This window comes from Oryctolagus cuniculus, chromosome 4, assembly GCF_964237555.1.
Source record: "Oryctolagus cuniculus chromosome 4, mOryCun1.1, whole genome shotgun sequence".
Classification (NCBI taxonomy): Eukaryota; Metazoa; Chordata; class Mammalia; order Lagomorpha; family Leporidae; genus Oryctolagus; species Oryctolagus cuniculus.
In genome coordinates this window covers 11542896-11566550 of record NC_091435.1, presented here as the reverse complement: position 1 = coordinate 11566550, position 23655 = coordinate 11542896, and the positions used below count along the sequence as shown (strand labels likewise).

Below are 23655 nucleotides of genomic sequence, written 5' to 3'. Positions count from 1 at the left end.
TCACTGTACTCCTCTCCCCGTTTCTCCAGGAATCACAGCAGAGATGGAGTTACAAAATGCACATCAGCATTTAAAGCATCAGGCACTGTGGCATATTAGGTTAAACCTCCACCTGCAGCACTGGCATCCCGTATGGGTGCCGGTTTGAGTCCCAGTTGCTCCACTTCTGATCCAGTTCCTTGCTAATGTGCCTGGGAAAGCAGAAGATAGCTCAAGTGCTTGGGCCCCTGCACCTGCATGGGAGACCCAGAAGAAGCTCCTGGCTGCTGGCTTCGGATCAGCTCAGCTCCAGCCATTGCAGCCATTTGGGGAGTGAACCAGTGGGCAGACGATGTCTCTCTCTCTTCTCGCCTCCTTCCCCTGTAGTTCTGCCTTTCAAATAAATAAATAGATCTTTTAAAAAAATTACAGTCCTTGGTTTGATCCTCTAACAGGTGTGGGGAACCTTTTTTCTGTCAAAAGCCATTTGGATATTTATAACATCATTCATGGGCCATACAAAATAAAAATCAGCCTGCTATAGATTTACTGAATTTGGAGTCCTGCCTGCAGTTGCCTTGACAGGGCTAGAACAAAGATTTTCCAGGTCTTATACAGCCTGCAGCCTGGATGATTCCTGCCCCCGCCTAACATGTCTATTATTCCCTCTTAGAGCTCACAGATAGCTATGTAAGTAACATCACTGATCAACATATGGGATAAGACTAAATCCATCACAATCACTGAGAAGTAATCTAGAATCCAGTATCCACTGATCTTCAATAGTAACATTTGATCTATATGCTGAGAAGTGTAACACAAAAAAATAGTAACTTCACAGGCCAGTGTTGTGGCGTAGTGGGTAATGACACCACCTGTGACACTGGCATCCTGTATGGGCACCTGTTCATGTCCTGGTTGCCTCAGGTCCTACCCAGCTCCCTGATAAGGCCTGCGAAAGCAGCAGAAAATGGCCCAAGTTGTTGGGCTCCTGCCACCCACACGGGAGTCCTAAAGAAGCTCCTGCCTCCTGGCTTTGGTATGGCTCAGCCATGGCTGTTGTGGCCATCTGGAGAGTGAAGCACAGATTGAAGATCTCTCTCTTTCCGTCTCTCCCTCCCTTTCTGTAAATCTGATTTTCAAGTAAATAAATAAATCTTTTTTTAAAATACAGTAACTATTTCTTTTTTTTTTTAAGATTAATTTATTTACTTGAAAGAGTTATAGCCGGCGCTGCGGCTCACTAGGCTAATTCTCCACCTTGCGGCGCCGGCACACAGGGTTCTAGTCCCGGTCAGGGCGCCGGATTCTGTCCCGGTTGCCCCCCTTCCAGGCCAGCCCTCTGCTATGGCCCAGGAGTGCAGTGGAGGATGGCCCAAGTGCTTGGGCCCTGCACCCCATGGGAGACCAGGAGAAGCACCTGGCTCCTGCCTTCGGATCAGCGCGGTGCACTGGCTGCAGCGCGCCAGCCGCGGCGGCCACTGGAGGGTGAACCAACGGCAAAAGGAAGACCTTTCTCTCTGTCTCTCTCTCTCACTGTCCACTCTGCCTGTCAAAAAAAAAAAAAAAAAAAGTCAGAGTTACACAGAGAGAGAAGGCTAGGCAGAGAGAAACAGAGGTCTTCTATCTGCTGGTTCAGTCTCCAGATGGCCGCAACGGCTGGAGCTGTGCCGACCTGAAGCCAGGAACCAGGAGCTTCTTACAGGTCTCCTACATAGGTGCAGGGGCCCAAGGTCTTGGGCCATCTTCTACTGCTTTCCCAGGCCACAGCAGAGAGCTGGATCGGAAATGGAGCAGCCAGGACTCGAACCAGCACCATATGGGATGCCAGCACTGCAGGCAGTGGCTTTACCCACTACGCCACAGCATCAGCCCCTGTAACTTTTTCTTTTCAAGATTTCTTTCTTTATTTGAAAGGCAGAGTGACAGAGAAGCAGAGGCAGAGGCAGAGAGAGAGAGAGAGAGAGAGAAAGAGAGAGATTGGTCTTCCATCCACTAGTTCACTCCCCAAATGGCCACAACAGCTGGAGCTGGGCCAATCCGAAGCCAGCAGCCAGGAGCTTCCTTCGGGTCTCCCACATACGTGCAGGGGTCCAAGGACTTGGGCCATCTTCCACTGCTTTCCCAGGCCATAGCAGAGAGCTGGATCGGAAGTGGAGCAATCAGGTCTCGAACCAGCACCCATATGGGATGCCAGTACTGCAGGCAGCAATATTACCTGCTCTACCACAATGACAGACCCAACTTTAACTTTCTTAAAGATGTGAACAACATTAAGACTTCTTTAAAAGTTAGTAACAAAGATCATCACCAGTCCTGAACCAAGACTCAGAGAGAAGCTTTGTTTCTTCTGCGAATAAATCTCTATTTTGCCAGCATCCACAAAGGGCTCAAGGTGCCTTTACCTGTTCTTCCTAAACAGCCGCTTTCGTAGCTGTCCCCTCTCACCTGAGCATTGGACACGGCATTTATCCTGGAACAATACAAAACCATCCAATGAGTTGTAATGCTGTTAAAATCCTCACAGATATTTATACATCACTCATAAGAGAAACAGATTCCTTCTTAACTAAAGTCAGTATTTGAGTTAAACTGAACATGATTTTAACTCAACAAAATCCTAGAGCACAAAGTACTAGTTTTATTCTCCTGCAGTACACCTAGAAAACACACTTACTTAAGAGATTTTAAAAGATTTCTATCACTTAACTCCACAGATTGAAAAAATGGACAGTTTGCTGATTTTTTTGCCCACTTTACATTCATACATGAATGACCCAGTGTCAGTTATTCCATTTTAAGGTTCTCATTATAATCAAAGGTTAAATTGTTTCTCTTTGTGTTAAAAAGTCAAGTGATTTTCTCTGATCCATTTCTTAAACTCAGATAAAATTTAGTTCACATACAATAAAAAGACTATTCAGCTGCTCTTTCTACTTCTGTTAGGAATTGCCTTTTTTTAGCAGCATGTTTGCATTTTAAGTAGCTCCACTTTCTATAACATAACCCTTTTTTTAAAACACCTGACAGAATAAATTATGTAATCTTAATGTTTGTTTTTAAAAACTGTTAAGACATCTATGAAAAGCTTCCAAACTTTCACAAAGCATAACTGATAAAACTGAAAATGATTTAATAAAAAAGCCACAGACCAATCTTATCTGAAGCCAGTTCTGCCCTTCCCACAAATATTAACACAGTCATTTTAAAAAAGTATACCCTATGGCAAAAACTGAATGTACAACAAAATTCAAGAATGATTCACCACTAAAAAATGTAGAAATGTAACATACTTCATTAAATCTAAGATGCCATGCATTTTGAGATGCACTACTCTTTTTTAATACTGCCAAGAAAGAAAAAAAATTATCAATTATAATTTTAAGACACCACTGACTGCAAGATACATCCAGGTATGAAGATGAAAATGTGTTATCTTGGAACTCACATAACATGGTAACTGAGCAATTTAACAAATACAAAGAGAAAAACCACAGGATAATCCTTACAGTGCTAGCAATATATTTGACTAAATTCAGCACTCATTCTTGTTATAATGTTGGACATATATTTATTAGAAAGCTATTTAATAAAAAGTAGAGAAAAATGCTTTTAGATTGAGAATTACCTTCATACTTACATGAAGAAAGCCAATGTGGAAAACACACCACATGTATGAAAGGCATGGTTCAACTGCTCTGGCTTGGGATATACCACAGCAGCATCAATCATTATCCACCAACCTGTAAAAAACTGAAGAAGCAACCCAAGTTATTGACACATTCAAACTCTTGCTTAGCACAATACTTACTCTTTAAATTTTTTTTTCCTAAAATGTAATACACTGATGCAACATAATACATTAATGAAACAAAATATTTCTGCTTTGGGGAGCGGGCTTTTACTCTAGTGGTTAATGCACATGCATCCCATATTACAGTACCTGGGCTTTTTTTTTTTTTAAGATTTATTTATGTATTTATTTAAAAGAGTTAGAGAGGGAGGGAGAGAGAGAGAGAGATCTTCCATCTGCTGATTCACTCCCCAAATGTTTGCAATAGCCAGACTGGGCCACCAAAGCCAGGAGCTTCATCTGGGTTCCCACATGGGTGCAGGGGTCCAAGTATTTGGGCCATCTTCTGTTGCTTTCCCAGGTGCATTAGCAGGGAGTTGGATCAGAAGTGGAGCAGCCAGGACTCGAACTGGCAGCCATACGAGATGCCAGCATGGCTGGCAGCAGCTTCACCGACTACACCACAGCACTGGCTCCCTAGAGTACCTGGGTTCTGTTGCTGACTCAAGCTTCCTGGTAGGGCAGACCCTAAGGGGCAGTGATGGCTCAAGTAACTGGATTCCTGCCATCCACACCGGAGACCTGGACTGTAATCTGAGCTACCAGTTCCCAACTTTGGCCCTGGCCCTGGCCCAGCCACAACTGTGGTGGGCATTTGAGAAGTGAACCAGCACATGAAAGCACTTTCTGTATGTGTGTGTATGTGTGTGTCCCTCTCTCCACCTCTCAAATAAATTTTTTTAAAAACAATTTCCAGGTCTGGTGTTGTGGCATATAGGTAAAGCCACTGCCTGTGATGCAGGCATCCCATATGGGAGCCAGTTCCAACCTTGGTTGTTCCACTTCTGATCCAGCTCCCTGCTAATGCATCTGGGAGAGCAGTAGCAGAAGATGGCCCAAGTGCTAGGGCCCCTGCACCCACATGGCAGACTTGGAAAAAGCTCCTGGCCCAGTACTTTCTGTTGCAGCCATTTGTGGAGTGAACCAGTAGACATATTTCTCTCTCTCCCTGTCACTCTGCCTTTCAAATAAATAAATCATTAAAAAAAGGAAAAAAGCCACAGACCAGTCTCATTTAAAGCCAAGTGTGCTCTTCCAACAATTAGCAAACACAAAGAAATCATGGGGAAAAAAAACCATAATAAAATATCTAAAAGAACTTTGCATACAGAATGCTTCATAATTATCTTCAGTTCCTATTCTGTTTTTTTTGTTGTTGTTGTTTGTTTGGCTTGATTTTTCTGTTGGAGTTTGGATGTAGAACACATTAAAAGAGATTAGTCTAGAGTAGGTATTTGGTTCAGCAGTTAATTCACTACCCATATGTGACTGCCTGATCTGTGATCCAGCTACTCTGCTTCTGATCCAGCTTCCTGTGAATGCACATCTTGGGAAACAACAGGTGAGGGTGCAAATATCTGGGTCTTTGCCACCCACATGGGAGACCAGTGTGCTCCTGGCTTCAGCAACACCCAGTCCTGGCTCTTGCAGGCATTTGGGGAGTGAAGTAACAGATGAAAAATCTCTCTGCCTCTCACATAAAAATTGCAAAAAACATGAATTTTAAAATATCATACACTAAAATTTGTTTTATAAAATGCAGTTGGGGCAGGGAGTGGTTAATGCAATACCAAAGTAAGATTGGTTATGATTTGCTGCATTAAAAAAAAGATTTATTTATTTACTTCAGAATCAGAGGTACAGAGAAGGAAAGACAGAGAGATATCTTCCATCCACTGGTTCACTCCCCAAATGGCTGCAATGGCTAGGACTGAGCCAAGCTGAAGCCAGGAGCCAGGAGCTTCTTCCAGGTCTGCCACATGGGTGCAGGGGCCCAAGCACTTGGGCCATCTTCTGCTGCTTCCCCAGGAGCATTAGCAGGGAGCTGGATTGGAAGTGGAGCAGCTGGGACACAAACTGGCATCCATATGGGATGTGGTGTTGTAGGTGGCAGCTTTAGCTGCTTGCCACAACACCAGCCCCATTTCCTGCTTATTTTTTTTTTTTAAGCTGGATGATGGGTACATGAGAAAGGAGAGGGGAGGAAAACTTTATACCATTCTCTCTATTTATTTATATGCTTGACTTTTTTTTTTTTTTTTTTTTTGGACAGGCAGATTTAGACAGTGAGAGAGAGAGAGAGGGAAAGGTCTTCCTTCCATTGGTTCACCCCCAAATGGCTGCTACGGCCAGCGCGCTGCACCAATCCGAAGCCAGAAGACAGGTGCTTCTCCTGGTCTCCCATGCAGGTACAGGGCCCAAGCACTTGGGCCATCCTCCACTGCCTTCCCGGGCCACAGCAGAGAGCTGGACTGCAAGAGGAGCAACCAGGACAGAATCCGGCGCCCCAACCGGGACTAGAACCTGGGGTGCCAGCGCCGCAGGCAGAGGATTAGCCTAATGAGCCACGCGCCAGCCCGACAATTTTTTAAAATAAAAAGTTGAAAAAGAAAAAAATGATAGAAAATGAAGCTATAGTTTCCTCCACAAGTAGCTTTCTCTTCCATCCCCCTCCAGGGCTACAGCTGAGGACACAGATGTTATCTCTTCCTGATAGCAATGTGGGATTTGGTTCAAGTACAGACTAAGGTTATTACTGCTGTCTACACATTCTGACTTTCAATGAGTCACATCTAGAATTTTTGGTGACATCAAATTCTGAGTCTTAGAAGATTTTAAAGTACTCTGCAGCTCAGACTCATAGAATGGCAGATGTCCTAAATAGCACTCTGGCCTCAGAATCAGCCCTAAAGGCACTCGGATCTGGCTGAAAAGCCCATGAGAGTATTTCAGGCATGGAAAGCCAAGACACTCTGGCAAAAAGATCTCTGTGAGTGAGATCCCAGTGGAAAGAACAGGTCTTCAAAGAGGGAGGTGCCTTTCTCTGAAGGGAGGAGAGAACCTCCACTTTGACTATGACCGTGTCTAAACAAGATAAGAGTTGGAGAACTCAAGGGGCTTCCATAGCCTTGGAAACTCATGACTGGTGCATAGGGAGATTACTGATGCCATAAACAGGAGTGTCAATTTGTAAAGTCAACAACAGGAGTCACTGTGCACTTACTCCTCATGTAGGATCTCTGTCCTTAATGTGCTGTACATTGAGGCTTAATGCTATAACGAGTACTCAAACAGTATATTTCACTTTGTGTTTCTATGGGGGTGCAAAAGGTTGAAATCTTTACTTAATGTACACTAAACTGATCTTCTGTAAAAAAAAAAAAAAAAGAAAGAAAAAAAAAGAAATTATCAATTCCCAACTTGACTCTCACTGGGATTAAACATGACAATAGGTCTGATCTGATTTCATCATCATTTAAAAAAAAAATCATCTATTATTTTTCACTTTATGTCTCTGTGTGGGAGCAAACTGTTGAAATCCTTACTTAAGGTATACTAAGCTGATCTTCTGTATATTAAGATAATCGAAAATGAATCTTGATGTGAATGGAAGGGGAGAGGGAGTGGGAAAGGGGAGGGTTGTGGGTGGGAGGGACGGTATGGGGGGGGGGAGCCATTGTAATCCATGAGTCGTACTTTGGAAATTTATATTCATTAAATAAAAGATAAAATAAAATAAAATAAAATAAAATAAAAAAAAGTACTCTGCAGCTCTTTCTCTCTGTCTCCTGATCTCTCTCTCTCTCTCTCATGATCTCTCTCTTACACTCTCCTTCTCATTCATTCATTCTTCGCCCCTTCCCTCCAGTCTGTCGGGTTTTCCTCAATAAACCCTTTCCCTTAAAAAAAAAAAAAAAGTACTATACATACAGATTATTAAATTTAAAGTGCTCCTGATTATGATAAATATAACTGGAACCAAAGAGAAGATATTAAGTTTAACAAATTTACAAAGTCAAAGGAACCAAGGGCCTAGCATATTCTGCTTGGTAATAGTATCTAGAACTCTGGTAATTGTCTATATAAAACAGAAGTGAAGTGAATAGTTCTAGAAGGGTATGCACAGTTCAAAGGAACCACCACTCACCAATATGCCAGCTACTACGGACGCCACAGCATTTCTCCTCTCGCTCCAGTCAATGCATTCACATTCTGGCCAGCGGAAGTTATCCAGGAAGCCTGCCATTTTCACACCTTAATCATGGATTTTTCATTAAATGCTGTATCCTACAAACAGAAAGACAAAAACAATCAAGATAAGGACATGTTTTTAAGAAACAAAATAATGTATTCTTTTCTTTTTTAAATGTTTTTATTTTAGAGGCAGACAGAAATACACAGGTATATAGACAGAGAACTCCAATCTGCTGATTCACTCCCCCGGATGCCTGCATCAGGGACTGGGCCAGGAGAGGATCTCATCCAGGTGTCCCATGTGGATGGCAGGAACCCAACCACTTGAGCATCACCTCTGCCTCGCAGGGTCTGCATCAGCAGGAAGCTGGAGCTGGAAATACAGTCGGCATCAAACTCAGGCACTCCAACATGGGACACAGGCACCAATACTAGGCCAAATGAACACCCCTCTTAACTCCTTTTTTAAAACTTTAAACACAAATTTACTTTAGGGCCTATTCTACTACAGCTATTGAAGAAAAATTCAGTACTTCAGTACTCCATCAAGTACCTTTTCAGATGTATGAGGGTATTTTAATGGAAACTTCTGCTCAGGAAATGGAATTAAAAGATCAGTGAGTGAGGGGGGGCCTCCACTTGGAGTAGCAGGTAAAGCTGCTGCCTGCAGCACCTGCTTCCCACATGGGCACCAGTTCGAATCCCAGCTGCTCCACTTCCAATCCAGCTCTCTGCTAATGCGCCTCGGAAAGCAGTGGAAGATGATCCAGTGCTTGGAGCCCTGCACCCACATGGAAGACCCGGAAGAAGCTCCTTACTCCTAGCTTTGGGTGGGCCCAGCTCGGCTATTGTGGCCACTGGGGAAGTGAAGCAGAAGATGAAAGGTCTCTGTCTCTCCACCTTTCAAATAAATCTATCTTTATAAAAAATCAGTTTGTTGATGCAAAAATTTTTGAAGTCCATGCATAGTTTTTTCATAATACACATTTTTCTTGAACTTTCTGAAGATACTTCATATGCATGAGTTTTAAAACTTTTTACACCAAAATAAACTTTTAATTCCACTTTCTCCTGAACTGTTTGAAGTCCTTGTATATGCTGGACTGTGCTAAGACACAAAGGGGAGCTTACCATTTGCTATATGAGGATTGTGGTTTTAAAATGTCTATAAACCCTTTGACAGTTCTCCTATAGAGAAGTGGATCTATGATGCTCCACTTGAATCTGGGTCAACAATAAAGACCAGATGACCAATGGAACAGAAGAAGCGATCATTTCTGTCATGCCACTTCTAAGATTACAGAGGGCAATGCAGCTTCCGCCTGGCTCTCTGGAACATTAGTGCCAGGGTCCCGAGTCACCAGTGAAGCGGCGGGCCAGGCATCGTGGCAGGGCAGACGCTGCTGGGATGCCTGCGTCCTACATCAGAGTGCCGGTTTGAGTCCTCGCACCTCTGTTTCTGATCCAGCTTCCTGCAGGTGTGCACTTCGGGAGAGAGCAGGTGACAGTTCATGTGCTTGAGTACCTGCCACCACATGGGAGACCTGGATGAAGTTCTAGGCTCCTAGGTTTAGCCTGGCCCAATTTCTGTTCTGGCTGTTGTAGCCATCTTACTACAGGAGTGTAGTAAGGAGTGAGCCGCAGATGGAAGATTACTCTCTTTATTTGCTTCTATCTCTTCTTCCTTCTTTGTCACTCTCCCTTTCAATGAAAATAAATGTTAAAAACTCAAGGCTACTATGCTGTAAGGAGACCATGTACAGTTGTTCTGGTCCACTAGCCCACAGTTCCAGTTGAGGTTCCAGCCAATTGTTAGCGTCACCTGCCAGACATGTGAGTAAAAGACATTTACAGGTAGTTATCTGAGCTATAACACCACCCCCAAACTTGGAGTGTTCCCGGGTGGGGCACCAGATACATGCAGCAGATATATATCATTATGGCTAAGCCTTTCCAAATTCCTGCCCACATAATTCGATAAGCACAATAAAATGGCTATTTTCAGCCTGGCGCTGTGGCACAGAAGGTTAGGCATCCACCTGCAGTGCTGGCATCCCATATGTGTGCTGGTTCATATCCTGGCTGCTCCTCTTCTGATCCAGCTCTCAGCTATGGCCTGGGAAAGCAGTGGAGGATGGCCCAAGTGCCTGGGCCCCTGCACCCACATGGGAGACCAGGAGGAGGCACCTGGCTCCTGGCTCCTGGCTTCAGATTGGTGTAGTTCCAGCTGTAGCAGCCATTTGGGGAGCGAACCAGCGGATGGAAGACCTATCTCTCTCTCTCTGCTCTCAAGTAAATAAATAAATCTTAAAAAAAAAAAAAAAAAGGCTACTTTAAGCCATGAGTTTTGGAGTTAATCTGTAATGTCATGATAGGTAAATGAAAGAAGAGAAAACATGTGCACAAAGAATTTTAAGGGTGGAGCACACTAGGGAATTTTTTAAAGCAAATGAGGTGATTCAGGGCTACCATAAACTCTAGGGAGAGGAGTAGAGAACTCTCTGAAAGCAGTGGAGAGTACCAAGAAGCAGAAAGAAACCAGAAGGGATTTGGCCCTTAGAAAAAGTGAGAGCAAGTTTTATACAAGTTTTCCCGTAAAAGACTCCCTTACCCTCCCACTCCCAACGCAGGAATGGCTAAACTCAGGCTTGAAGTACAGAGGATGGAGTTCAGAACTACCAGAGCAGCTGGAAAATGATGGAGGTAAATTGGGAAAGGGTCACAGAGAGAGCCCCAAACACGTTAGAAATTTCCTTTAACTATCTGGCTAACCCCTAAGCCTGTGCATGAAGGAGACTCCAAGGAAGCCAGCAGGAAAAAATAGCTGGAAAGACTAAAAGAACTGAGCAGAGATTTTGGCTGCTGCCCTCTCCAGGGAACATTTTTGTAGTCTAAGTTCTACCAACTCACAGGGGATTAATAAACACCTCAATTCCCTACCACCCAACAGTTCCACTCCAATATTTGCCCAAGGGAAGTAAAACCATTCATCAACACACATAAAAGACTTGTGCAAGAAAGTATATAGCAGTTTTAGTCAAAATAGATCAAAATTGAAACAACCTACATGTTTCAGAAGAATGAGTAAACAAATTATGATCTGTTCATACAATAGAACACTACTTAGCAATAAAAAAAGAATATTAACAGCCACACAAGAAAAAACCCTCAAAGACTGATTTGAGTAAAGTAAGGTTGACATAAAAGACTATATACTATATGACTCTGCTTAAATGAAGTTTAAGAAGTCAAACTAATCATGGTCACAGAAATTAAAACAGTGGTAGAGGAAGTGGTAGTGGAAGAGTTACACAGAGAGGAGAGGCGCCATTCCTGTGCTTTCAATCCAGCTTCGTGTTGGTGTCCATCCTGGGAGGCACGTGATGGCTGAAGTAATCAATTGCTCCCACCCAGCCCCAGTTGTCAACAGACATTTGGGGAGTGAATAAGCAGATGAAAGATTTCTCTTTCTCTCTCTCTCCCTTCCTCCTTTCCTCCCCTCTCTCCCTGTCACTCTGCCTTTCAAATAAAATTAAAAAAAAAAAATTTTAATGGGCGGGGATGGAAATGTTCTATGTCTTGGTTGGGATACTGGCAACACAGGTACATACCTTTATCAAGTCAATGAAATGTATTCTTGAGATTTGTGTATTTTATAATATGTACATTTTACCAAAAACAAGTTTTAAAAAAAACTTATCAATTAGATATGCTTTAGCTACATGAAAATCTTATGGGCACATTTTATCAAGATATTTTGTAGACATGTTAATGAACTGTTACCAAAGATTAAATATTAACTGGCTAAAAGCAAGTACAGGGAAGTCACCATGAATTTAAAACAATGCCTAAAGGCTAAAACAAAATTCATTTCCCATATACAATTTATTTTCCATATATTAACCTATTAAACCATTCTATAAGCAGAAAATAAAAGCTGTTTCCACAAAATAACTACTGAAATAAGCCATATGTCTTCCTCCTGGAGCTTAAGTTGGGTGAGTCAGGGAAAGGTTAGGGCAGATTCATACAAATAACAGCTGTGAAGAAAACGAAATGAAGGAGATCCTAACAGCTTTACAGAGAAAGCCTGTCTGGAAGAGGTAAAATTTGTAAAAATTTAAAAACCTGCTAAAATTGTAAAAGCTGAATAAAGTTAATTAAAGTAAGAAGAGAAAGATGAGTAGGAAGAGGGGAAATTATGCACAAAGCCCCTAAGCTGGTTCCAACAAGAATTAGCTGGCATCAGAGTCCTGATGAAGTATGTTAACAGAGCAAGCGACCCGGGATACAGTTGGTGAAAGACAAAGGACTAGATCCCACTAATGATTAATGTGGGCCTCAAGGATCTGGGGTTTCACGGAGTTGTAAAGGGGAAACCAACAGAAAAACTTTGAGACCAAAAGTTCGGGCACTAGGGTAAAATTTAAGAGAGGAAAAGGATCCTATACTAAGAACCAACTAAGATCAACCTCAGGAGGGTTTTATTCTTGATATTTACCAAAGAATAAGCCTATTTTATCATGACACATTCTTAATTTAATAGGAACTAAAAATACTAACTCTGCTCTCCATGCCCTAAAGTGGGTACATGTACATGTACATAATATTTAATATAACAGCTCTGGGGCTGGCATTGTGGTACAGTGTGTTAAGCTGCTGCTTATGACACAAGGCCCATCTGCTACACTTCCAATCCAGTTTCCTGCTAATGTGTCTAAGAAGATAACAAAGGATGGCCCAAGTGCTTGGGCCCCTGCCACCCATGTGAGAAACTAGGATGGAATTCCTGGCTCCTGGTTTCAGTCTGGCCCAGATATTGCTATAGCCATTTGGGGAGTAAACCAGTAGATGAAAGATCGATTGATCTCTCTTACTCTCTGTGTCACTCTGCCTTTCAAGTAAAATAAGTCAACAAATCTTTCTTTAGAAAAACATAATAGGGGCCAACACTAAGACATAGCCTGTAATTCCAGCATCTCATGTGGGCACTGGTTCAAGACCCAGCTGCTCCGCTTCTGATCCAGCTTGCTGCTAATAGCCTGGGAAAAGCACTGGAGGATGGACCAAGCGTCTGGGCCCCTGTCACCCACATGGGAAACCTGGGTGAAGCTCCTGGCTTCTGGCTTCGGTCTGGCCCAGCCCTACCTAACCATGGCAGCCATTTGGGGAGTGAAACAGTAGATGGAAGATCTCTCTCTCTCTCTCTCTCCCTCCCTCCCTCCCTCTTTCTGTGTAACTACAACTTTGAAATAAATAAACTTTAAAAAAAGAAAATTGATCTTTGGAAAGCTAATGAATACAAAGAGTACTGAGATAAAAATCTGTATGCCCAAAATTAAAGTGAATGTTTAACTGAAATATGTCTGATTTACTTAACATGGAAATAAAAATCAATTTTTGAGAAACATTTCTTTTTAAAGCTTATTTATTTATTGGCAAGGCAAAGTTACAGAGAGGCAGAAGCAGAGAGAGAGAAAAGACTTCCTTCTGCTGGTTCACTCCCTATACGGCCTCATTCAGGACCAGGGGTTTCTTCAGGTCTCCCACTTGGGTGCAGGGGCCCAAGGACTTGGGCCATTTTCTACTGCTTTCCTAGACCATAGCAGAGAGCTGGATGGGAAGTGGAGCAGCTGGAACATGAACCAGCATCCATATGGGATGCTGGCACTGCAGGTGACAGCTTTATCTGCTATTCCACAGCGCCAGCCCAAGAAACATTTAATGGCATGAATAAATCTGTAACATCATTCCCTCTTTTGAAAAAAAAGTAACAGTATTTATATATAAAAGCACTGGAAAGATAAAGAGAAAAACATCAATATTTTCATATGATGATGATGATGTAGGTGGTAGGATCATGAGTTTGCTTGTTGTTTATATTTTCACAGTTTGTAAGCTGATTGTGAATTATGTTTTTTTAAATACAAAGTTTTATAAAGTTATTATAGGGGCCGGCGCTGTGGCGTAACAGGTAAAGCTGCCACCTGCAGTGCTGGCATCCCATATGGGTGCCAGTTCGAGTCCCAGCTGTTCCACTTCCCATCCAGCTCTCTGCTATGGCCTGGGAAAGAAGTGGAAGATGGTCCAAGTCCTTGGGCCCCTGCACCCACGTGGGAGACCCAGAAGAAGCTCCTGGCTCGTGGCTACAGATGGGTGCAGCTCCAGCCACTGAGGCCAACTAAGAAATGAACCGGCGGATTGAAGATCTCTCTCTCTCTCTCTCTACCTCTACCTCTACCTCTATCTCTCCTTCTCTCTGTGTGTAACTCTAATTTTCAAATAAATAAATCAATCTTAAAAAAAAAAAAAAAAGTTGCGGCGTAGTAGGTTAAGCCTCCGCCTGCAATACTAGCATACCATATGGACGCGCCGGTTGGTCTTCCAGCTGCCCTCTTCCAATCCAGCTCTCTCCTAATGGACCTGGGAAGGCAGTGGGAGATGGCCCAAGTCCTTGGACCCCTGTATCCATGTGAGAAGCTCCTGGCTCCTGGCTTTGGATCAGCCCAACTCGGGCTTTTTCGACCATTTGGGAAGTGAACCAGTAGATGGAAGGTCTCTCTCTTTCTTTCTCTCTCTCTCTCTCTCTCTCTCTCTCTCTGTAAATCTGCCTCTCAAATAAGTAAATCTTTTTTAAAATTAAAATTAACTTAATGAATATGCTACCACTGTCAAGAAACGTCTTGTATAATGTAATATGCCTATAACTGCTTTTATTAATTTAAAAGACTTTTTTTAAAGATCTATTTATTTGAAAGTCAGGTTACAGAGATAAAAGGAGTGACAGAAAGAAATCTTCCATCCATTGGTTCACTCCTTAGAAGGCCACAATGGCCAGGACAGAGTCAGGCAAAAGTCGGAGCCAGGAGTGTCGTCAGGTAACAGGGGCCCCGAACACTTGGGCCATCTTCTGCTGCTTTTCCCAGGCCATTAGCAGGGAGCTGGATCAGAAGTGAAACAGCCAGGACTTGAACCAGCACCCAAATGGGATGAAGCGTCCACAGGCGGCAGCTTTAACCTCCTCAGTACAATGCCAACACCTAAAAGATTTTTTGAGGTGTAGGTGTTTGGTGCAAAGGTTAAGACATTGCTTGGAATGGCAATATCCCATATAGGAGCGCCTATTTCAAGCTCTGGCTGTATTTTCAATCCTGCTTCCTGCTAATGCACACCTTGAAAGCACAACAGATAATGGCCAAATACATGGGTCCCTCCCATCCATTTGGGAGACCAGATTGAGTTCCAGGCTCCTGGCTTTGGCCTGACCCAATCTTGGCTTTTTACAAGCATTTGGGGAATGAAGCAGCAGATGGAAGATTTCTCTCTCTCTCTCTCTCTCTCTCTCTCTATCTCTGTGTGTGTGTGTGTGTGTGTGTGTGTCTGCCTTTCAAAATAAATTTTTTAAATTTTTGAAAGGTTTTTGGAGTTCAAAGAAATTAACAGTATGTTCTTTCACAAAGGTGACCATGGCTGCCCAGCCTTTTATCAGTAAAAATCCAAGATTATTAAAAAGGACAAAAAGATTACTGGTCTGACCCACCAGTCTTATTAAACATTAGTGTACATGAGGTTGTATAAAGGACGTGAGTTTCAGGGGGCCAGGGGTGGAATGCTGTGGTCTGGTCCCACCAAAACCCACTGTAAAGAATTAAGAGGGTGGGAACTTAATCTGATAGTGGTGTTCAGAGGTGCAGCCTTTGGGAGGTGATTAAGATAAAAAAAGGTTACCAGGGTAGAGCCCATGACTGAATCCTGATGGTTTTCTAAGAAAAATAAGAGACCAGAGGACAAATGTGTGAGTGCTCCGTCTCCTGCCATGTGACACCCTGCACCTCCACAGGACTGTCATCAAGAAGGCCATGACATGCGGTTCAACCTTGGACCCACAAAACTGTGAGCCAAGATAAACACTTTTCTTTATAAAGGTATCCAGCCTCAGATATTACAGGAACACAAATTGGACTAGTATAATTCAATAGCAAGGATTGCTATTACTGAGAGGTGACTTTATAATGGAAATGTGTGTTGTTAAAGGATATCTTAAGCAGTCTGTCAAAATTTAATTTCCAAAAACTCACAAACTCAATTTAGGAAACCAAGGACACTTGCAAAAAAGCAAGTAGAAAAAACAACTACAAGTTTTAACATACAATCAGAGTAATCTCCATATGCATCAGATTCCCAAAAAAGCATCTAATTGAGATACACACATTTGATCAAACATCTAGAATACCACTATTTATCATTTCCTCACTAGTTATTAAATGCTACCTATACAAGGCACTGTGCATATGAAAGTGATTAAGATAATCAATATAGATAATCTAGTTAAAAACATTGTCCGACGGGCCAGCACCGTGGCGCAGTAGGTTAATCCTAAACCTGTGGTGCCAGCATCCCATATGGGCGCCAGTTCAACTCCCGGCTGCACCTCTTCCAATCCAGCTCTCTGCTGCGGCCTGGGAAAGCAGTAGAAGATGGCCCAGGTCCTTGGACCCTGCATCCACATGGGAGACCAAGAAGAAGCTCCTGGCTTTGGATCAGCGCCGCTCCGGCCGTTGTGGCTATCTGGGGAGTGAACCATCGGAAGGAAGATCTCTCCCTCTGTCTCTACCTCTCACTGTCTGTAACTCTAGCTCTCAAATAAAATGAATAAAATCTTTTAAAAAATTGTCAGAATAAAAAATAATTGTGGCCAGCGCCGCGGCTCAGTAGGCTAATCCTTCGCCTCGCGGCGCTGGCACACAGGGTTCTAGTCCCGGTCGGGGCACCGGACTCTGTCCCGGTTGCCCCTCTTCCAGGCCAGCTCTCTGCTGTGGCCAGCGAGTGCAGTGGAGGATGACCCAAGTGCTTGGGCCCTGCACCCCATGGGAGACCAGGAGAAGCACCTGGCTCCTGCCATCAGATCAGCGCAGTGCGCCGGCCGCGGCAGCCATTGGAGGGTGAACCAACGGCAAAGGAAGACCTTTCTCTCTGTTTCTCTCTCTCAATGTCCACTCTGCCTGTCAAAAAAGAAAAAATAATAATAATTGTATTACATTACATGCTATCATTAAAAAGTACTATAGCAGCCATTTGGGGGGTGAACCAATGGAAAGGAAGACCTTTCTGTCTCTCTCTCTCTCTCACTGTCTAAATCTGCCTGTCAAAAAAAAAAGAAAAAAAAAGTACTATAGGGGCCGGCACTGTGGCATAGAAGGCTAAGGCTCTGCCTGCAGTGCTAGCATACCATTTGGGCACTGGTTCAAGACCTGGTTGCTCCACTTCCAATCTAGCTCCCTGCTGATATCTACGGGAAAGCAGTGGAAGATGGCCCAAGTGTTTGGGCACCCACTTGAGGGACCCAGAAGAAGCTCCTGCTCCTGACTTCAGCCTGGCCCCGCCCTGGCCCCGTGGCCATTTGGGAAGTAAACCAGCAGATAGAAGATATCTCTCTCTGTATCTCTGCCTTTCAAATGAATAAATAAATAAATCTTTAAAAAGAAAAAAAGTACTGTAATAGAAATGTGAAATAGATACTCCTTGCCAGAAAGGGATGAAGAAAGATCAACAGAGGAAGAACAAACAAAGCTAGATTTTGAAACATGAATAAAAGTTTGCCAGATAAAAGAAGAAATAAAAGGGGTTGGCATTTGGCCTATCAGTTAAGAAAGCCAGTTGGGATGCCCACATCCCATATCAGATTGCCTGGGTTTGAGTCCTGGCTTCATGCCCAATTACAGCTTCCTGCTACTGCACACCCTTAGTGGTAGCAGGTCCTGGCTCAAATACTTGGGTCCCAGGTACCTATGTGGGAGATCTGGGTTCCCAGCTCCCAACTTCAGTCTGCCCCAGAAGTTGTGGGCACTTTGGAAGTGAACCAGAGAATGCAAGCTCTCTGTCTGTACAAACATATGTATGTCTCTCTGCATCTGAAATAAATTAACAAAAAAAATTAAAGAAAGAAAACAAGGAAGAATTATTTAAAAAAAAAAAGAAGGAAATATGCAAAATTATATAGACTCAGAAGAGAACAGAGTTTTAGGGTCTGTAGAGAATGATAGTGATTAATTTGTTTGGGACAAGATTATGAAGGATTTTTCAGTCTACTCAAGTTTAGACTTTATCCTCTGAGGCTGGGATTGGCGAACTTTTTCTGTGAAGAACCAAGCAGTATAGATTTTAGGCTTTGTGGGCCACACAATCTGTCACAACTACCCAACTCTGCTGCCCTTCCATCAAAGCAGCCCTACACAATACGTGAACAAATGAGCATGGCGGTGTTCCAGTAAAAGTTCACTGATGAAACAGGCAGCAGTCAGACTTGCCCACAGGTTACACTTTGTGGATCCCTGCTCTAAGCAATAGGAACCTACCAAGGATTTGTAAGCTAGGAAGTCAGACCAGATCTGTGTTTCAGAAAGACAACTCCAGAGGCAGCAGTGTGGAAAGGGGTTGATGAGCATCATTAAAAAGGGATAATGGCCATCTTTCCAGAGAATAAGGATATAAACTGAGGATAAACTGGCACAAGCTAAGGGAAGGGTTTTTACTTGACAGATATTGAAGAGGTATTAGCAAATAAACAGGAAGGAGTCAAGAGTGACCATCTCCCAGGTAGGGTGTCTAGGAGCTGGTGACAGACCATTAAAACAAGGATTGCTAAAAGTGAGGATAGAAGACAACTTATTTTGGGCATAATGTATGTATTCAAAATGACTGAAGCATAGCTGAAATCTGATAGGATAGTTTAAGGCAGATATACAAATTAGAGTTTCCCAGCAATTAATTTAGTGCTAACTGAAGTCATGAAAGCAAAAAGCTCAGGAAGAAAATACGGAAAAGACAGCTCACTACTGAATCATTGCTTTTTGTTGTTGTTGTTTATATTTGAAAGGCAGAGTTACAGACAGAGAGAGGGAGAGACAGACAGAAAGGTAGGTCTTTCATCCTCTGGTTCACTCTCCAAATGGCCACAATGGCGAGAGCCATGCCGATCCAAAGTCAGGAGCCAGGAGATTCTTACAGGTCTCCCACGTGGATGCAGGGGCCCAAGCACTTGGGCCATCTTCCACTGCTTTCCCAGGCCATAGTAGAGTCGGATTGGAAGTGGAACAGCCGGGATTAGAACCAGCATCCATATGGGATGTCGGCACTGCAGTCAGAGGCTTAGACCACTATGCCACAGCACTAGCTTACCATATGAGTGCTGGTTTGATTCCCAGCACCTCCATTTCCAATACAGCTCCCTGTTAATGCGCCTGGGAAGCAACAGAGGATGGCCGAAGTGCTTGGACCCCTGACACCCATGTGAGAAACCTAGATAGAGCCCCTGGTTCCTGGCTTTGGCCTGGCCCAGCCCCAGCTGTTGAGGCCATTTGGAGAGTGAACCAGCAGAAGGAAGACCGCTCTCTCTTTTTCTCCCTCTCTCTGTAACTCTGTCTTTCAAATAAACAAAAAATAAAACTTAGCCCTTATCATCAGGAATTTATATCCTTCCAGAGAAATAAATTAATACTTTTCAAAAAATTAAATTACAATGTGTATAATTTTAAAATGTAATAATCAGTAGATTAATGATATATATAAAAAAAAACAAACATTAATCAAGATATTAGGGCCACACAGATTAAACAAGTTGACTCAAATGAAACAAAAAAAGAACACATTTTCTGCATGATTACTGTCAACTACACACACTACCGGGTATTGGTTAGAATGTTTATAGATATCAGGCTCTTCACATACTACTCCATTCAATCCTCAACTCTATGGGGACTACCCCAGTCAATCCTTACAAACACAAGAAGGCAGTTACTGTTATTAACCCCACATTACAGGAGGTTGGCTTGCCAAGGTCACATAACCAGCAAGGAGGAAAACCAGGCTTTCCACTGAAGTTCAGATCTGATTCCAAAGTCTATGTTCATGACCATTACACAACATTGCTTCTCATCTTCGCACATAGTTCCAGCACTCTCATTTCAGATTTCATGCGAGAAAAGTTACTGTTCTACTCTCTGGTGAAGAGAGTAAGAAGAAAATGAAGATAAACAGCCCCAGTTTAGAGGAACAACGTGATCATCTGGAAAGAGAAGAAAGCACAATGAGGTCTACAACGACCTTGACGGTAACTGCTGATTCAAATCTTGCCAAAGAAGTCTAGCGAATACATTTTCTTATTGCATAAGCTATAAACCCAATTTCTAGGCACTCAGATTTTAGGACTTAAAATCCAGCAACATGGGGGCCAGCATTGTGATGCAATGCCAGCATCCCATATAAGAGTGCTGGTTAGAATACCGGCTGCTCCGCTTCTGATCCAGCTCTCTGCTAATCCTCCTGGGAGAGCAGCGGAGGCTGGTCCAAGTACGTGGGCCCCTGCCACCCCTGTGGGAGAGACCTAGATGGACTCATAGCTTCATCCCAGTCCAGACATGACTATTGCTGTCATTTGGGGAGTAAACCAGAGCATAGAAGATCTTTCTCTCCGCTTCTTTCTCTGTCTCTCTGCCTTTCAAATAATTTTTTTAATCCAACAAGATGAATGAATTTTTCAGAGATTTTTGGTACTTCGGAAAAAAGACATTTATATGTGTAGTCTCAGGGAATGCTTACTTGCCTTCCGAACTGTAAATCACACATAACAAGAAAAAAACTTAGAAAGTATCAATTTTGGTCAACCATTTTAATCTAAAACCAAAGTAAGGGGCCAGTGTTGTGGCACAGCCAGTTAAGTTGCTGCCTGCAATGCCAGCATCCCATATACACACTGGTTCAAGTCCCAGCTATTCCACTTCTGATCCAGCCACCTACCAATGCACCTGGGAAAGCAGCAGAAGATGGCCCAAGTGTTTGGGCCCTACACCCATGTGAGAGACTTTCTCCTGTTTAGTTACTGACCAGACCTAACCTTACTTACCTTCAGATCAGATGAGATGGGGCACTTTCAGGGTGGTATGGCTATATACTGGGAGCCATTTCAGGGTGGTATGGTTATAGACTGGGAATAGTAATGGTGCTTAAATACCATCATGGGTGTTGATCTGCTCTAATGCCGGGCACACAACACAGTAATCCAAGGAAACAGGAAGTACATGAGAGAGAACAACGATTCAATAAAAATAAATTTAAAATTTTTTTAAATATTTATTTATTTATTCAAAAGGCAGAGTTACAGAGACGCAGAGGGAGAGAAAGAGAGAGAGAGAGGTCTTTTAGCCACAGATTCGCTTCCAAAGTGGCCACAATGGCCAGAGGTGGGCAGATCCAACACCAGGAGCCAGGAGCTTCCTCCAGGTCTCCCACGTGTGTGCAGAGGCCCAAGGACTTGGGCCATCTTCTGCTGCTTTCCCAGGCACATTAACAGGAAGTTGGATGGGAAGTGGAGCAGCCAGGATTCAAACCAGCACCCATATGGATGCCAGCACTGCAGGAGATGGCTTTACCCCCTATACCACAGCACCGGCCCCAAAATAAAATCTTAAAAACCAAAGGAAAAGGGAGCACAAATTTTAAAGAAATTCTAACTTCACAACCTCCCCCCAACACCCTGTAATTGCCTTGTTAATTTTAATTATGAGGGCTAGTGCAGTGGTTTAACGCCCTGGCCTGAAGCACTGGCATCCCATATGGGCACCAGTGCTGTGGGATAGCGGTTGGGGCTGCCACCTGCAGTGCTGGCATCCCCTGTGGGTGCTGGTTCAAGGCCTGGCTGCTCCACTTCCGATCCAGCTCTCTGCTATGGCCTGGGAAAGCAGTAGAAGATGGCCCAAGTCCTTGGGTCCCTGTACTCACGTGTGAGACCCGGAAGAAGCTCCTGGCTTCAGATCAGCACAGTTCTGGCTGTTGCAGCCAACTGGGGAGTGAACCAGCGGATGGAAGACCTCTCTCTCTTTCTCTCTCTCTCTCTGCCTCTCCTCTCTCTGTGTAACTCTGACTTTCAAATAAATAAATCTTTTAAAAAAATTTTAGTTATGCAGAATGTGTATTATTTGGTGAATACTACTCTCCACTGCTTCTATATGAAGTTGATTTTTTATTTTAAACATCTTGTACCAGATGTATACATCCAACTATCTGTTTGGCATCCCTGACTGCCCCAAAGTCACCTTAAAATTAGCATGTCCAAGGCAGACATTCACCACAGCAGTTAATACACCACTTGGGAGGGACAGGCTCTGTGGCGCAGTGGGTTAACACCCTGCCCTCTCCCCTTCTCCTCCTCCCTCTCCCATTCCCAGTCCCACTCTCCACTAAGATCCATTTTCAATTAACTTTATACACTGAAGACCAACTCTATACTAAGTAAAGAGTTCAACAATTTGCGCACAGACAAAAGCTGTTTGAGAACTAGTCAGCACAGGAGACTGGGATCCCACTACCCCCACTTTTTTTTTTTTTTTTAAGATTTATTTATTTATTTGAAAGTCAGAGTTACACAGAGAGAGAAGGAGGTCTTCCATCCACTGGTTCACTCCCTAATTGACCACAATGGCTGGAGCTGTGCTGATTCGAAGCCAGGAGCCAGGAGCTTCCTCCAGGTCTCCCACGTGGGTGTAGGGGCCCAAGGACTGCTTTCCCAACCACAGCAGAGAGCTGGATTGGAAGAGGAGCAGCCAGGACTTGAACCGGCACCCACAGGGGATGCCAGCACTGCAGGTGGCAGCCCCAACCACCATGCCACAGCACTGGCACCCCCACAAAAAAAAATCAAAACATTGGGCTGGCTCTATAGCATAGCCACCACTTCCAACACCAGCATCCCATATGGGTTCTGGTTCAAGTCCCAGCTACTCTACTTCCATTCCAGCTCCCTGCTAGTGTTCCTGGGAAGGAAGCAGAAGATGTGGAAGACTCAGAAGAAGCTCCTGGCTCCTGATTTCAGCCTGGCCCAGCCCTAGCTGTTGTGGCCATTTGGGGAGCAAACCAGTGCACAGAAGGTCTCTGTCTCTGTCTCTCTCTCTCTCTCTACCTTTCAAATAAATAAATAAAATCTTTAAAAAGAAACAAACAAATGAACTTAAAGATGGAACTGTTAAGTAAAATAGAACTTAAAAGTCTGGGTATTTGTTGGTCTATCCATATTGGAAAAAATCAGAAAGCTTGCTTAGGGGAGAAGATGCAAGGCAAGGTGACCACTTGACAAAGAGATGAGCATGACTCAGTCATGTCAATGCAAGCCAGGCATTACTCATTAAGACAATGGAAGAGGGGCCTGCACTGTGGTGTAGCGGGCTAAGCTACCTCCTGCAGTGCCGACATCTCATATGGGTGCCGGTTTGAGTCCCAGCTACTCCACTTCTGATCCAGCTCTCTGCTATGGCCTGGGAAATCAGTCGAGGATAGCCCAAGTGCTTGGGCCCCTGCGCCACGTGGGAGCCCTGGAAGAAGCTCCTGGCTCCGGATCGGCGCACGTCTAGCCATTGCGACCATTTGGGGAGTGAACCAAAGGATGAAAGACTTCTCTCTTTCTCTCTCTGCCTCTGCAACTATTATTAATTACTTAATTTTAAAAAGACCACGGAAGAATGATCCCAAAGGCGATTCAGAAATCATCAAGCCTGACGCCCCCATTAAAGCCCACAGTGCAAAAGCCCCAGCCAAGCTACGACATGCACGTTTACACATTTACGAGTAGAGCACCAAATGTCAGCAATGCAGCATCAAATGGTTAAGCAAAGTAACAGTAACAGTAATAGCATATAAAGCAAATATGGCAAAATGTTAACACTGTTGAGTCTACTATTCTTTCAACTCTTCTGTATGTTTAAAATGTTTTGTAGTGAAATTGAAAGAAACAGAAAGGTACACCATCATGAGTTGCCACATGAATGCAAATGACTGCTTCACAACCCCAGTGATCTATC

General features: G+C 43.5%; 1 protein-coding gene across 4 annotated transcripts in view; it reads right to left on the bottom strand.

The window, feature by feature from the left end:
- TMEM50B (transmembrane protein 50B) overlaps positions 1 to 23655 on the bottom strand; it is a 60527-nt gene that overhangs the window by 28658 nt on the left and 8214 nt on the right. For 3 of the 4 annotated variants that reach the window (XM_008274925.4, XM_008274926.4, XM_051833546.2), the window contains exons 2-4: positions 7761 to 7900; positions 3620 to 3732; positions 2385 to 2452 (exon numbers count right to left, since the gene is read on the bottom strand). In XM_008274925.4, the coding sequence (XP_008273147.1) occupies positions 2385 to 2452; positions 3620 to 3732; positions 7761 to 7859 (280 nt within the window). In that variant the 5' untranslated portion in view covers positions 7860 to 7900. Of the gene's footprint in view, positions 1 to 2384; positions 2453 to 3619; positions 3733 to 7760; positions 7901 to 23655 lie in introns of those variants that run through there. The other variant, NM_001171419.1, reaches the window with a different exon arrangement.